The sequence below is a fragment of the Hylobates moloch genome, unplaced genomic scaffold (genome assembly GCF_009828535.3).
Source record: "Hylobates moloch isolate HMO894 unplaced genomic scaffold, HMol_V3 SCAFFOLD_2, whole genome shotgun sequence".
Classification (NCBI taxonomy): Eukaryota; Metazoa; Chordata; class Mammalia; order Primates; family Hylobatidae; genus Hylobates; species Hylobates moloch.
The window spans coordinates 124,216,512-124,233,614 of NW_026652277.1; the positions used below are offsets into that span (position 1 = coordinate 124,216,512).

The 17,103-nt window shown below is 38.4% G+C and overlaps 1 protein-coding gene and 1 long non-coding RNA gene across 2 annotated transcripts in view; one reads left to right on the top strand and one right to left on the bottom strand.

The window, feature by feature from the left end:
• Positions 1-17,103, top strand: part of CRYBG1 (crystallin beta-gamma domain containing 1) — a 208,559-nt gene that overhangs the window by 75,697 nt on the left and 115,759 nt on the right. The window contains exon 2 of the mRNA XM_032155957.2: positions 11,407-11,545. Within this exon, the coding sequence (XP_032011848.1) occupies positions 11,407-11,545 (139 nt within the window). The remainder of the gene's footprint in view (positions 1-11,406; positions 11,546-17,103) is intronic.
• The window catches only part of LOC131382861 (uncharacterized), a 54,853-nt gene continuing 48,958 nt past the window's right edge, over positions 11,209-17,103 (bottom strand). The window contains exon 3 of the long non-coding RNA XR_009212449.1: positions 11,209-11,528. This is a non-coding gene — a long non-coding RNA (uncharacterized LOC131382861). The remainder of the gene's footprint in view (positions 11,529-17,103) is intronic.

The following is a 17,103-nucleotide window of genomic DNA, read 5'->3' on the forward strand; positions in this document are numbered from 1 at the left end:
CCTTATTTGAAACACTTTCCTTTCTTCCTCTCTCTCTTTCTCTCTCTCTTTTTTTTTTTTTTTTTTGAGACAGAGTCTCTCTCTGTCACCCAGGCTGGAGTGCAGTGGCATGATCTCGGGTCACTGCAACCTCCACCTCCCGAGTTCACACAAGTCTTCTGCCTCAACCTCCCAAGTAGCTGGGACTATAGGCACACACCACCATGCCCAGCTAATTTTTGTAATTTTTGGTAGAGGCAGGGTTTCACTATGTTGCCCAGGCTGGTCTCGAACCCCTGATCTCAAGCGATCCACCCACCTCAGCCTCCCAAAGTGCTGGGATTACAGGTGTGAGCCACTGCACCCAGCCCCTTTCTTTTTTTCTTTCCATTCTTTGTTTCTCCTTTCATTCCATTATTAATCACTATCACTCAGTTGATGGCTGTAAAGCCTAAAAGTAAAGCTAGTGATGCATTTGTGTGAAGGAAAGGAAAAACCATGAATCTTGATGTGAAATTAGAAATAATAATCATCAACATGTGGTAACAACAAAAGCTCTGTAAAGTCATGTTATAGCCTCTGAAAAATTCTCCACCCACCACCTCTTTCTGATGAAACTGATGTTTCTCAATAATCCCTATTCTTAAAAAGAGAATAATCTACACTTGAGAAAAATAAACACTATTTCTCACACCATTTTATGGCTTTCTTGTTCTTTTAAAAAAACTAGTATTGAAACAATTCTATGATTCATAACGATGTTCTTTTCTTTTAGCTGTGGTGTAATATTTCAGCTACATGAAATTGACTTTTAGGGGCTTATGAAACACAGGATTTATTATAATCAGAGAAATCTTGGAGGAAGTGAATTTTGAAATTAGCCTTGATGGAATTTGATAGCCAAAGATTACAAAGAGGAGAGCCAAAAGCATTGTAGAAAACCCAAGCAAAGACGTATAAATAATGAAGCAAGTTGTATGTATGCGAAGGGCAAACAAATCTGTCTGACCACAGCTGGAAGTCTGAGGTGGAGGGAGGGGAGAAGGAGGTTAGAGTGGTATTGGAACACCCTTAGGGTGGGAATTTGAAGCTGACATTTGGAGCTTGTTACTAGCATCTTTGCAAGGACAACTTTATTTGGATAGATGGAGAGTAGGGATCCTGTGATAATCTCTTCTTCCCTCTGCTTGCCTCTGCACGCCTCTGCACCTTAGAGAATTTCTATTCATGACAGCTGAGGTGATAAATATCAGTCCATCTCAGATTCAGCTTCACAGCCATTCCATTGTCTTCAGTCAGCAAAACTGTATCCCTGATGTGTTGCTAATACACAAAGATTTTTCATGAGAAATGATTTTAAATTAGAATTCTCTTTTGAAACATTAACACCAGTTAATTGAACTAATTCGTTAGGTATTTGATGACAATTCTAGCTGCTACATAAGGATGTATCTAGGAAGCCTTAAAGCAACTTTGGTCCCTTGTGGAGTTTACCCACCTGGTGCAGGTGAGTGAGAGAAGCTAAAGATATGATTCAGACAATTATGAATTATGTACTAATTACTGATCATTTTGTATCAATCATCCAACAACTAGAGGTGTTTGGAAATTGAGTACGTGGAACATGATGAAACTGACAGTTATAAAAATTAATGTAAAAAATGAACCTCCATAAGAATTATTTTGAAAAACTAAAAAATATAAAAGGAAACCCGCTCTCGTATTGAAAATTATTTTCTTAGTTTTATATTATTATCAAAAGGCATTTACTATAAGCACCATATTATGTGTAGGAATGTTTTAGAGGAATTGCAAGTAACCTTTAAAGACTCAATTCTCACTTCTAGGTTTATAAAGATTTATAGACCACCATATGAAAGAATATAATGAATAGAGCCTTGAAACCTCTGAATTATAGCTGTGAGAAAGTTGAGAGTATATGATCTATAAGAAAAGTAGGTGTTTGTGAGTTCAGAAAATACAATAAATGCTAAAAAATATTTGATACAAGGAACAGTTACACAATTTCTCTTGAAACTTTATTGCTTCTAGAAATGCCATGAAGTAATGATGATTGCTGCAGTGTAAGTGCCATCAAAGCTCAGGATTGATGAAGATAATTATTTGAGTGCCTGGAAGGATTAACTAAGGCAGACGAGTTTCGTGCCAGGTTGTTTAGGGACCCCAGATCTTAGTTGCTGGCATGAGTTTTGGACTAGTGAGCTAAGGTGGGGCAAAGGTAAACAAAATAGGCAGATGATGCATATTAAAGATGCTATAAAGTTAACTTCAAAGTGTGTGCCATTACCACAGACTTCTGGAAAATAATAACCAACAGACCAGTTTTGCATGTAACTATCATGGTTAGGAGGAGGTGCTTTTGAACCAAAGCTTTATATTGACATTATTTGAAACAGTCATAAACAGCAACAGGCTCTACAAGCAGCTGCTATCTTCATGAATCAAACCACTTTTGCGGAAAGCGTTTTGTATTCACTCAGCCAGTAAACTCTTACAGAGCATCTGTGATGTGACAGATGTTATTATATGCCGCGGCAGAAACAAAGGGACTCATACCCAGGAGCCACTTAAAGAGATGAGATGAGAGAAAGAGCCATCAGTGATAAGTAAGCTAAAATATAACAAAATTGCCTGGAATATAGGGTGTGTAGGGGAGCTACACTTGAAAAGTTAGACTGGGTCCAGAAGGTGAAAGCACTTGAATACCAGACAATGAAGTTAGGGCTTTATTCTGTAGACAGAGCTGAACTATCTGATGGTTTTCAAACCAGACAGTACATTAGGAAGATCAATCTGTTTGTAAAGTTAGAATGGGTTAAAGGCTGCAGGAGACACTCAGTAGCAGAGAATAACTGGAATCTTACTAAATTGAAGACATAATGACGTTTAGAAGTAGGATAGTAGTGGTTAGAATGCACAAGAGTAAGTGGATGTCATACTGGTGAGGTGGAAGAAACAGTTTTCATGTATTTATAACTGCCTCCCTGTCACTTCTTCCTCTAAAAGATTTACAGTAGTTTGCATCCAATTAACGATGCAAATAAATACAGATCAGAAAACTAAAAGAATGATAGTGTGATAAGAGAAACAATTACTTTACAGAAACACACATTCATAAAGTTCTATATAATTGTTAAAATTGATTCATGATCAAGTACATGGATCTCATTGTCTAAAAGACAAGGGGTGAGAAAGAGAAAAGCTTTTCTTGGCATTTCAGAATGAGAGAAATCTTTCCCTTCAGTCTCCATATAAAGGATATTAAGTAAGGTGGTACCTAACATCCTTCTTGGCATCCCTGCAATAGTTCCAACCAGGAGTTCTGTGTGGCTGCATCTTATAGTGTCCCTCAAAGCAAGTTCAAATGCGATGACAAGGGACCCCTTGATGAGTGATCAGAGGTGGATTGATTGGAGCAGGAGGGCTCAAAGATGACTCCTCAGAATTGCCCCTGGTACTTTGGAACTATTTCTCTACCCTTGTGCCTATAACCACATAATTTTTTTTCATTTTTAGTTTTTGTGGGTACATAGTAAGTGTATATATTTATAGAGTACATGGGATATTTTGATGCAGGCATATAATGTGTAATAATTGCATCAGGGTAAATGGAGTATCTATCACCTCAATCATTTATCCTTCCTTTGTGTTACAAACAATCCAATTATTTTCTTTTACTTATTTTTTTAACGTACAATAAATTAGTGTTGACTGTAGTCACCCTGTTGTGCTATCAAATACTAGATCTTATTCATTCTATCTAACTGTATTTTTGTATCCATTAATATAACCATATTCTGCCAGGCTTTTTCCTCCTTGCCTGCTCCGCGGTGATATCATCAGTAGCTTTGTTTGGTGCTACAAAGGAAAACAACTGAAAATGCCCTCTTTTGCATTATTAATTTGTTATTCATGAGCTTAGTAAGATCATTAGTCTTTCTTTGGGGAGTATCGACACTATCAAAATAAAAGCTACATTTTCTCTTCTCTGCCATTAGATGATAAGAATTTGAATTGCCTTAAAAGGAAAATTCCAGCAATCAAAAAAATCTTCTTTTGTATTTCGACAACTGAAAACAAACTTGTCCAACTTGACTGTTATAAAGAGAAGCTGAAAAAAATGCCATGATCTTCAGCTTCTCTAAATCAGAGCATGTGCAATCACGCATGAAACACAATACTCTCGATAAACCCGAACCTTTCCTTGAGGCACAGACCTCGGTTTCTCAGTTCTCCTGGGGATTTGCACAACAATTCTCCTGGTTGTTTGGTCCTCGGCCTTGGCTTCTCTTTGCCTGTGCCCAGAATGAAATCATTTCTTCCTCTGGGACCAATGCTAATAAAGACAAACCTTGTTGAACCTAGCCTGGTTCTGGATGAGTTTCATGGTTCGTTTATCATGTGGAGTGATCCGAAATGATCAAAATCAACATACTAGTGGTCCTGAGATATCTTGCTTAACATTCACAGACTCAGTAGCACCCAAAGCCTCGATTTCACAAGATAGAAGTATTAAGGCAAACATTTCTAGCCTTTGTTGGAGAGATGATTTGCATTCCACTGGTCAGATGTGAGGGGAACTTAGACATTTCTGCACCACACAGCACATTGGGAGATGGCTCCCAGCCTTCAGGCTGCCATTTTGAAAGACTTGGTGGCTCACACCTGTAATCCCGGCACTTTGGGAGGCTGAGGCGAGACAATCATTTGAGGCCGGGAGTTCAAAACCAGCTTAGGCAACGTAGCAAGACCCCGTCTTTACAAAAACCAACAAAACAAACAAACAAACAGACAAACAAACAAAAACCATCAAAGTGCCCAGGAAGGTGAATGCAATCAGGAAGCAGAGGCTGACTGGACCGGGGAGTGTTACTTTTTACAAAAGCACCGCTAAAAAGGATGAGTAGAGGAGTGATATTCTCATGCAACCACTAGATGGCAGAGTTTCTGCATTCTATTACTATTGGCAACACGAAATACTTGGGTTAGTGGTATAGCATCGTTTACATACCTATAACTTTGAGGATGCTTTGTATTTTAAAAACTCGAATGAGCATAGCAAATTGTTTTCATTTCCCCATCCAACTTGGAATTTTGTGATCATGAAATTCGTCTACTGAGAATTTAGAATTAGTCTCTGAGTGAGGAGTTGGGTGGGTTCTCTACTCCTAACTCTGTCAGTCATTAGCCACGTGACTTTGAACAATGACTATCTCTGGGCCTCAATGAACTCATCTGAAAATGGTATGGTTGGGTCACTAGATTATCTGTAAGGGATCTTCCAACTCAGACATACTCCTTTCATATTCGAGCCTGATAAATATGCTAGCTCAAAGTACCGTCTATGTAATTCCTTATAAATTATTATTCAGGACATGTCAACTGACATTCATATGCATAATTACAATAGCTGATACTTATTGAGAACCTACTATATGGCAGTACTAGGTTAAGCATTTTACAGGTTTTACCTAATTTAATTCTCTTAACAATTTATCACTTCCATTTTGCAGATGAAGAAACTGAGGCTTAAAGAAGTAACTAGCTCAAGATCATATAGCTAATGGCCAGGCTGGTATGACTCTGAAATCTGTATGTATACATTGCTATATTTGATCCTTTATTCAGCTGAGAAAAATATAAATTTGAAGACAACACTGCTTCTGAAGGAAAAACCCATTCTGTAAATCCAAAATTCTAGGTTTTCCAAGGGAAATAGATTGTGGGGTTTTGTTTTATCTCTGGAGATGGGAGAGATTTACATGGCTGTATCCTCACACTGTCATTAGATGCCTCTTTGTGAGCCTGGACTTGCAGTACCATGTACATGGGTAACCAGCAGGCTCAACACAGTCAGTCACATGGTTTCTGAGGAACAATGTCTCTTCAAATCTGCAATAAAGTGACTGAACCAGGTAATCACCAGGGACTTTTTCAGGTCTAGCATTATCTGATGGTATGTGTCCGTAATCTAATACAGGGTCTAATGTTAGCAGGAAAGAGGTTGCTCAGTAAATGGTTGCTCTCTACCATTTAGCAGTTGCAGTAAAGAAACACTATGCACACTATTAGTGCCATTTGTTAGTGAATTAAGTTTTCTCCTTCCTTTGTGGCCAGGAAACTTATGCACTTTACAACCAATGCCTTAATTCAGAAGAGTTATTCTAGTATCTGATGTCTTAGGTTCCCTTGAGGAAATAATTCAATTCAATGCAGATGGAAGCACCTTTTGGTAACTTTGAAATCACAACTCTGAGGCTCAGTTGAACACAGTAATAATTCTTTGGATAGACAATAGATGGCAGTACAGCATCAGTTTATAACTTATAAACTATCGTTAAACCTAAAGTTTTATGCTACATTTTATTATTTTGGATGTACATTACTGTAAAACAAGAATTATTAAAAAACTTATTTAACTTGCCTTATATTAGGCTACACATATTTAAATGCTTAAGGAACAACTTGGTGGAGTAGATCAACATTAGGAAAACTTGAACTAGATTTATCAGGGCCACTTTCAAGGCCTTTGGAGAGGCCCTAGCACTGTCAATCTTGAGAAAGTAAGAGATTCTCTTCTCTTTTTATTAAAGAGGCCCACCCCTGCCCCCTTCTTATATAAGCTTTAGGTCTCACAATTCTGAGATTTGTCTGAGAATAGCCATGTGGCTCTTTTAACTTGGGAAAGGGAAAACAGTCTTGCCATTATTAATTTTGCCACCAACTTAGTCTCCAGGGAGAGGGCCAATCTGGTTTTTTAAAGTAAGCCAAATAAAAAGGAAACATAATTGAATGAATTGGCAAATGTTCCACTTACTTCTAAGTCTGAGTAAAATTAAGTACCATACTTAACACTGAAACTTTCACTCTGGCAGTATAATATCTGTGCTAAAAAGAAAAGGGAAGTACAAAGGAGTATAATTAGCAAGTTAATAAATTATCCTCTGCTAAGACTGCAGACCAATATGATAGCATTTGGCGGTTGTTTTATGTTATTTACCCAAGAGGTTATTGTCGTTAATAAATAACCAGTTGTGACTATTCACAAAGGAAACTGTGCTTCCATTGGCACATAAATTTCTCATCAGGGAGCCAAGCTTAGCCTCTGTTATGACCACCTACACCCCACTCATCAGGAGTACAACTAAAATTAACCCTTTAGGTACAAAAATACTAGAAAGAATGAATAAGACCCAGTATTTGATGGCACAACAGGGTGACGATAGTGATAATAATGTAATCGTACATTTAAAAATAACTAAAAGAATATAATTGGATTGTTTGTAACACAAAAGATAAATGCTTGAGGGGATGGATGCCCCATTCTTGATGATGTGATTATTACACTTTGAATGCTTGTTCCTCATGTACCTCATAAATATATATATACCTACTATGTACCCACAAAAATTAAAATAATAATAATGAAAACATTACCCTTTGGAAAAGAAAAGTTAACAAACTTTCCAACTGGTCTTTCCTGTTGCAAACATTTATTAAGGTTGGCTTTTAGGCTAGAGAGACTTATCTGTGTGTAGTTCCAGAGGTAACCATTATTTGGAATTGAAAATATTTCTGCACATTCGATAAGCCCCTAAGTCTACTAAGCCTTAATATCCTTGAGGGCAGGGAGTGGAATTGTTCACCTTTGTGTGCTTTGATATATGACATATCATGGAAGATCTAGAAAATGCTGAAAGAATGAATGCTAGATAGTGTTACAAAGTTGCTTTTGGTCTTAGAGACCTCTTGGCACAATTTCAAGTGTATTATTTCTGTGTAATACATTGTAAAGGTTGTGTTTCAGGAGACAAACTTGTCCAGTAAGCTTGCTAGGAGTAGAAGGCCTGTGACTGACTCTAGAGAGGAAGTAGAACATGCTTCTGGGACGGCCTGAGTTTCCGGGGCTGGGTGAGAAGCTGCCCCGAAGCAGAGTTCTGTTTGCGAAGCCCTCTCAGCCCACACATCCCGTGACCTTGCCTCACCTCCAACCAAGTCCTGGAGCAAATTGTGAAATCATGGCGTCCATGGCCAGGTGCACAGCAGCACTGTCTGGATCTGGGTCACGAGGAAAGAGAATTTAGCCAACACCCCTTCATTCTCCTCCTCTCAAAGGGAAGCAGAGGTTATTGGGTATACCACACACACTCAGCAGTTCCTGTTTTAGAAAGATGGTGAAGCAAGGGCCTTCCCTGGAACTGTCTGTGATAGTCCTCACCTCCTCTAGCCACTGAAAAACTAAGCCTTCCCCCAGGGCCATGTGTACCCTCCCATCTGGGAGATCATGACCCCAAGTATAGAGAACTAACTCTTGGATAGCACACTGTGTTGACTTAGTTTATCCCCCAAATCAGGAGAGCAGGCAGGTTCACAGGGTTCAACATGCTACAAGGCCCAAATTATGAAAGTTTCTACTCTGATAGCTCAAATTCCATCTTAAATATGTGTCATCTCTACCTCTCCCAGTGTAGCAAGTGTGGGGAACATATTTCAAGACAAAGCTAGGGAGAGGATAGAATGCATATCGACATCCATTTCTACCCTCTCCCTTCTCCTTTTTTCCTAATTGAACCTCAGCTTCTTCAGGTGCCTAATTTCTGCACAGTAGTGTCCTTCAGGTCTCAGCCTCAAAGGGTTGGGTCCGGTGATCGGTTTAGTGCAAGTATGAAAAGAAGCCTGCTAGGTGGCTTCTAGAGGAGATTTCCCCCACTTCTAAGCAAGTTATACAGGAAGGAATTATCATACCTCTATGTGACAGCAGTGACTAAATTCAGCAGCAAAGGAATACACTGGTTAAACCAACTCAATCTACCCCTTTTGTTTTATATGTGATAATATATTTTGGTTTTTATCAGGCTTCTGTGAGTTGGACTGTTATTTGCAGGCAAAAGGATCCTATGTTTTAAGCAGGGATTGTATCACAAGCAAAATACATACAAAAGGCTACTCTTACCAGCTTTTAATTAGGTAACACATAAGTAGGAAGAAGAGATAGGTCTTTTTTGGAGTGTCCGCCTTCGACAATACAAAGCTTAGGAAGCACACGTAGATTGCTTTTATCTCTGTTGTCACTTGGAGTCAGTCAATGGGCACATATGTTTTTCCAAAAAGGAAAAATATTAAGGGGAGCAGACTGCTTAACATTTGTGGTTGACTTTTTACAATCTGTAAGTCCAATCTATGGCCACACCACCCTGAATGCACCTGATCTTGTCTGATGTCAGAAGCTAAGCAGGGTCAGACCTGGTTAGTACTTGAATGGCTGACAATGTGTAAGTCCGCAGCAGTTGGAATAAGCTTTCAAGTCCTAGGAGTCTTCTCTTGTTTGCTACTTCTTTGGCATATTTGTGAGCAGAAGGACAAGGTGAACACTAACTTAGGGTCACTGGAACAATTAATAAAAGTAGGTCTTGATGTAAGACACATTCATGGTAAGACGATGACAGCATTTCAACTTTAAGGTATTTTTCAGTTGTTACTTAAATTCTCCTGAGCTATACGTGTTTCTCTTTCCCTTCAAAAATACTGTATTTAAATTCCTAAGAAGATATTAGCCTCACAGGTAGAAATGTATTTTTATATGTGTTTATATATGGCATAATATATTGTCTTTACTATACCCAAGTATTACTTTCATAGTATGAAACTGAAGGAAAAAAAGAAATGTATTGCTGATAATGTACCTTTACATTTTATATAATGCAAACAATAATGGCTTTTTAAAAAAATATGTACATGGGCCAAGGACAGTGGCTCACACCTGTAATCCCGGCACTTTGGGAGGCTGAGGCAGGTGGCTCACTTTAGGTCAGGAGTTTGAGATTAGCCTGGCTAACATGGTGAAACCCTGTCTCCACTAAAAATACAAAAAAATTAGCTGGGTGTGGTGGCACATGCCTGTAATCCCAGCTGCTGAGGCAGGAGCATCACTTGAACCTGGGAGGTGCAGGTTGCTGTGAGCTGAGATCATGCCACTGCACTCCAGCCTGGCGACAGAGCAAGACTCTGTCTCAAAAAAAAAAAAAAAAAAAAAAGAGTACGCAAAGTGTTAACACTTTGCTCTATTCCTCTTTATATCCTTGCAACATTGTAGAAATCCCACAAAAGCTTCCATTTCTTTTGTGAAATGCTGAGGTCTTGCATTTTTAGTTCTCTTTCTACTTTACTGGCATTCTTCATTCAAAGCTCTCATTCTGCTCTGGCATCTTTATTCCTGTGCTTACAAAATCTACCAAACCTTGGATCAGGTATGATGCTCAACTGCAGACAACAAAGAACGCCCAAGTCAAAATGTCTTGAAGAATAGGACATTTATTATCTAACACAACAAGAACTCCAGAGATAGGTAATTCTGCTTCTCATTTCAAGAAATCAAGAGATAGGTATTTCCACTCTGCTTTTTCCTCAATCTAGTCTCCTTAGGCTAATCCTGCACATGGTCCCAAGATGTTCTATCATATTCATCACATGCAGGCATACACTGGCCTGCAGGAAAGGGAAACTTTTTCTTCTTGTAGAAGACCTTTTCCCCCATTCCTTCAGCAGACGCCTCTCACATCTCACTGGTCAGGACTGGGCCAGAGAAGTAGGGCAAAGTATGAACATTTTAGAGGGTCAGAGAGACATCAATCAATGTGGTAATATCAGCAAGACAGTTACGTATGGGCATTTGCCTAAATCAATTACTGGTGAGGGGAACTGGACACCAGGATTAGAGCAATCCTGACTGACTACTGGGGCTGGAAGCAGCTTTCTCTGAGGCATGTGGAGGATGAATCACTGAACAAATTTAGGATTATTAGCAAAGGCAGTATGTATGAGGGAGGTGGGAGGACAGTGAAGGGTTGGATAAAGGAAATGGCTTTGGGGTAGGCAACCATCAGAGTCTGTAAAACATTCTTTCTGCCTTTATTAGTTTCCATTCCTTTTGAATCTGATAAATATTATAATCCTAGGAACAGTTCCCATTTCCTGGCATAGTCTAGATTGTTTCGGTAACTGGGATTCAGTTCCCACTTTATTTCCAGTGTTCAGGAAACTTACAAATTTCTTTTTGTTATTTCTTAAAAGCCATGACATAGAACAACCAGGAAATTGGAAAATGAAATTGGATTACTTTCATGCCAAAATCTGTCTATCCATCTAGTTTCTGTCTACCTCTAATTTGTTTTCTGCATCGGATTTAAAAGAATTCAGTTAGGCACAGGGTGAAGTCATCCAGGTTTATTTATAAATGTGCTATGAGAGTACCAAATTATCTACAACGCTGTGTAGGTTTTGAAGAATTATTCATTATTTGGGCTGACTGGAAATATCTTAATACGTGGAGAAATATGCCTTTGGGTTTCTTGAGATTTTGGCATTGTTCATAGCGTATTGACATGACTGTGTTTCCATTCTTTGCAGAGCTTTGGATGTAGTAGATGGAAAACATGTGGTTCGAGACTCCCAGGAATTTCCACTGCACTGTGGGGAATCCCAGTTCTTCCACACCACCAGTGAGGCACTTGGTTCCTTACTTCTAGAGTCTGGAATATTTAAAAAGGTAATGTTTCATTTCTAATGTTTGACTCCCAAGAATAAACCCTTTAAAGAGTTAAAGCACTGTAAGATAGCCTGGCTAAGAAACACATACTTAAAAGTAATGGTATATATTATATATCATACATTATATATATCATATGTAATATGTTATATAATACGTATTCTGTAATTTTCTATATAATTATTATATTTAACAATATAACAATATAATTTATTATATAATCTGTTTTTATATAATTATTATATATATCAAGACCATGATAAAAAGAATGAGTTGGCCAGGCCTGGTGGTCAGCCTGTAATCCAGATTTGGAGGCAGAGGCAGGTGGATCATTGAGGTCAGATTTGGCAAGCCTGACCAAATGATGAAACCAGTATATAAAAAAAAAAAAAAAAAAAAAATCACCGGGTGTGGTAGGGACCTGTAATCCTTCAGAGGTGAGGCAGAGAATCCTTAAACCAGAGGTGAGTTGTGGTGAGTGAGTCATGCACTCACCCACCTGAATGACAGGTGAAATGTCTCAAATGAGCTTAATAAATGAACTTGACTCTTTGCTTTTTGCTGCCTTCCGGTGTCTTCCTCCTCGTAGGTGCCTTTGCCCACCCTTTTTTCTTTTATACAAACTGGGCTTCAACTCAAAGTCATACAGATTAATATGATGTCAATATTTGGAATTAATTGTTCTTTCCTGTAAAAAGCACTTATGCTTTTTTCTACTGTAAGGCATTTTCAGTTATTTTATCAATAGTTACTTCTTAATATCTAGATGCTTGTACAGAAAGTTCCAACTTAATTATATTGCCTTAAAAGAAAAGTTTTCTCCAAGGTGGGAGATAGAGAAATGTACTTGTGTTAACTACATTCCTTCACTTGTGGAAAGACATTACTCATGCACTTACTTGTCTGCAGGATGGGAAAGTAGAATGTCTTTAGTCACAGGGTGAGTGAGAGCTAGTTTAGCTGCCAGGCCTGAAGGTTGTATAATACATTTCTTGTTATAACTTATATAAGATCAATGAGGGTCAATAGTGAAATATATTTGTCATGAAAGAAATGCGCTCCTCCATCCCAAAAGACATTTGCTTAAATAACACCATATATTAACAGTTTAAAAAATTACTTAGCGTGAGATAGAAAGAGTTCTGGAGATTGGCTGCACAACAATGTGAATGTACTTAAACTATTGTTAAGTGTAGTTAATATATTGATCTGCATAGTTCTGTATAGTTAAAAATGGTTAAGATGGTAGATTTTGTTATGTGTATTTTACCACAATTAAAAAATGTTAAGGCTTGCTTAGTGATGAAAAGCAGTAAAAAGGACATGAAGAGATTATTAGCTTATATTTCATATTTCATTAGAACATGACAAAAGTAGGTAGTGAAATTCAATACAGAATACTTTGTAACTCAAAATAGCATAATATCAATAAGGGTACCAGAAATATAAAACATTTTATAAGATATTGAATTTCAAAACCAAATTTAAATTAAAAAAATTAAGTAAACTGGCTTACTGTATTTTATACTTACTTTCAAATTGGTTTCACATTTTATTCTTTTCTCTTTATAAGAAATAATTTATAACTGGGGAAGAAAAAAAAACCTTGATAAACCCAGTCATTGGCCCTAGCCAGAGTTTCAAGTTGTTTCCTATATTCGTCCTTCAGTAAGTATGCCTTTTATAATATAAAACAAAAATAATTATTTGAGCATAGTGCAATTACATATCCTATAGTGTTTGCTGAAGTCCAGGAAACAATTCGTGGCAGTGTTCAGAATTGGGGCAAAAAATAACTTCCTTGAGGTAGGTAGCAAGGAAGGGTCTGCCGTGGCCTCCTCTGTTGCAAAAAGCTCTGGGCATTGGGCTGCCCACAGGAGCAGTCCCAAGGCCAAGCCAAAAAGGTCAAGGAAGGAAGAAGCCAGTTGGTATACCTGGGAGAGGCAGAGGCTTGAAGCCGCAGATTAACTGGGATCCCAGTGCAGGGATGGAGCCAGAGCAAGGAGAAGAAGGGCAGGAACTTGAGAGAGCAAGGAGAGGCAGAGTGTGGTTCAGGCGACACTGTCTCAAGTGTCACTGGAATGGGGTCAGCCAGGCACTGTCTCTACTCTCTACTCACTGTACCACACCCTCCACCTCAGAGAGGCTCAAAATCTCTACAACAGAATAATTGGCTCTGGGATCCACTTACCATCTGCCTGTTGTCTCCCTCTCTCCCCGTCTCCATCACCCCTTCTCCCCTCTCTCTTTTCACCCTTGCTCTCTTGAGCCCTCCGCTGTCTTAATCTTTCTCACTCTGCATATCATACCAGGGTTCGGAGGAGGCAAGAGGCAGTACAACAGCCTTTCTCTTCCCCACTGATGTGTTTTCAACTCTGTCTCTTGAGATCATGGCTGAGAGATTTACTGAACCATTAGCTCAGAAGTGCAAGACCCCACCTACCCACCCACACACACACCCCACTACCACCTCCCTGGCCAATATTACTGGGAAACAAATGTTGACTCCATTTAGATTCTGGGTAGTTTATATTGGCAGTGAGTTCTAGGGTGCCAGGGGCACCTCCCATACATTCCAAATTACCCTTCTGTTAATCCACTCTCCCCAGTGAGCCCGAGCATTTCCTGCAAGATTCAGCAGATTTGCTGAGGGAATTATATCAAGGACCACCAATGACCTTCTTTCCCAGGCAGAATAAATTATATCTATTTATTCAAACTAATGCTCACATTTTTAATTTGTATTATAGCTAAGCAATTTACATTTTCCAAAACAATCAGAATTTACTCATTTTTATAACTGTTCCATATGTTCTATGCTATTGTATTTGTTTATTATTTTTAACACATTGTAACAACATTTCTTAAAGTAGACAATATTATATTGAATCTTTCAATTAAATTAGAAAACATGCTGGTCCGAGTGCAGTGGTGTTTATAACTAATTGATCACAACCAGTTACAGATTTCTTTGTTCCTTCTCCACTCCCACTGCTTCACTTGACTAGCCTCAAGAAAAAGACATTTACTATACCTGCTTGTATAAACAAATATGGATTTATAGCTACAAATACAATATTGTCTCTCAAATTTACATATACAACAACTACAGGAAAAAGTGTAACTACAAATTAGAATATTGCTGGAATTTAAATCTTAAGTGAGAAAAATCATCAGGGGTTGTATATTTATTTATACAAAACAAGTTTTCCTTTAAACAATTGCATTAAATATTTAGCTGGCTTTAGCGAAGAAGGTATGTTTATTTAAAATATTTATATTTCTAACAGACCATTTTTTTCACGAGAGAAAAGCATAAGAAAGTGGTATCATTAAATAAAAACATATCATGTATTATGTGACAAACATGAATTGGATAACTCTTTCTTTGCATATAAGAGTGAATTAACATTGTAGATTATTATGTGTTTTTTGTATTTATTTTCATATATCTACTTATATTTATTATGTTATATTTACTGCTTAACTCATTTTGGAAATGAAAATGTCTTGATTCCACTATGTGGAGGTATTTCTGGGACATGAAGAGATACCCTTTATGAATTAAAGTGTTTCTTTAAAAAATAATGGAACAAGAATATTGAGTAATGTATTATTAATTAAAATATAATATCCTCAAAGCACTTGCCTTAATGAGAATTTCAATGATTTCTAGTATAAAAATATTTTAATCCGGCTGGGCGCGGTGGCTCACGCTTGTAATCCCAGCACTTTGGGAGGCCGAGGCGGGCGGATCACGAGGTCAGGAGATCGAGACCACGGTGAAACCCCGTCTCTATTAAAAACACAAAAAATTAGCCGGGCGTGGTGGCGGGCGCCTGTAGTCCCAGCTACTCGGAGAGGCTGAGGCAGGAGAATGGCGTGAACCCGGGAGGCGGAGCTTGCAGTGAGCCAAGATTGCGCCACTGCACTCCAGCCTGGGCGACAGAACGAGACTCTGTCTCAAAAAAAAAAACAAAAAAAAAATTTAATCCTCCTTGAATTCTAATCACTTATTTTCATCTAGAAATTATATGTGACTATAGTGATTATAAATTAAATTGTCATATTTTCAATTATTCTGGCCTCACATTCAAACAAGTAAAATGGAATAAACAGTAATTATTTTATTAATTCAAGCAAAAAATCTTTTTTTGCTTTAACCATTTGGATCTTTTCCTTCTTGGTGGCCTGAATAAAGCTGCTGTTTCCCATTTCCTACTAGTGCATGCGTGTGCATGTGTAGAAGTTTGTGTGTGTACTTTTTAGGAAGAAAAATAAGCCTCTCCTTCCCCCTCAAAACAAAAGTAACTCTAATCTATAGACTATTGCCAAATCACTGCTGCTCCTTTATAAGTCACTTGTCTGAATCTTAGTTCTTGGTGATGCTTGTCTGCCCCATCATTCAGAAAACATCTGTGAATCTTTAATCTCACTCTTGAGATTGTGATGCTCCCAAATCATCCAAAACAGAGAAGTATCTGCTTTATTCTCAACTATCTCAGAGATGGTTCTAACCACAATTGTTTTTGACAGCTTGTTTTTGTTTTTGTTTTTTTGAGATGGAGTCTCACTCTGTCGCCCAGGCTGGAGTACAGTGGTGTGATCTTGGCTTATTGCAACCTCTGCCTCCCAGGTTCAAACAATTCTTCTGCCCCAGCCTCCCTACTTGCTGGGATAACAGGCACGTGCCACCATGCCCAGCTAGTTTTTTTTGTATTTTTAGTAGTGATGGGATTTCACCATATTGGCCAGGCTGGTCTTGAACTCCTAACCTCAAATAATCTGCCTGCCTCAGCCTCCCAAAGTGCTGGGATTACAGGCGTGAGCCACCACACCTGGCCTTAACAGCATTTTTCATTGCCCAGTTAATCTTATCATTGTAGAGGTAGTGTGTTTGTCAGTTTCTAGCCTGGTTATTCTAATTTAGTCAATAAGCAGAGCAATTCAGTTCAACAAACATTGGTTGAGGTAGCAGAGAGGAAAAAACATTTTCTAATCCTTTCGCTTTCCATGTTTCCCAGGTAGGTGGTCACTTTGAGAGGTGATCTATCCCTCTGTTTCATTTCTCTTCTAACTCCTGTTATTTCCTCTTCTTTCTTTTTATACCTGTTCCACAAAGGTCCACTGGTGTTTCTCTCAATGCCCAATCCCCAATCTCACCTCGTTTCTTAGACTAAACCGAAACCAAAATATAAAGTATTTAAGGGGCCTTAGACTCATTGACCTCACCCCAAACCTGCTCCATCCCCTGGGCCATATGTTGTGACTCCTCCACTATTGGGCTGGCCTGGGACGCAATACATCAACATTATCACTGGGCACCAACACTGTGTCTCAAGTCACCTAGGCTGCTAATCTCACCAAGCACAGTTCTCAAATCATCCTACAAGAAGGAAGACCTCCCCAGATCTTGAAGTCCAACCCACAACCCTGCCATTAGGATGTTTTCTAACTGTTTTAGTCTATTTTCTATTGCTTATTAAAGAATATCTAAAATGGGTAATTTATAAGAAAAAAGGAATTCATTTCTTACAATTCTGGAGGCTACATCAAGG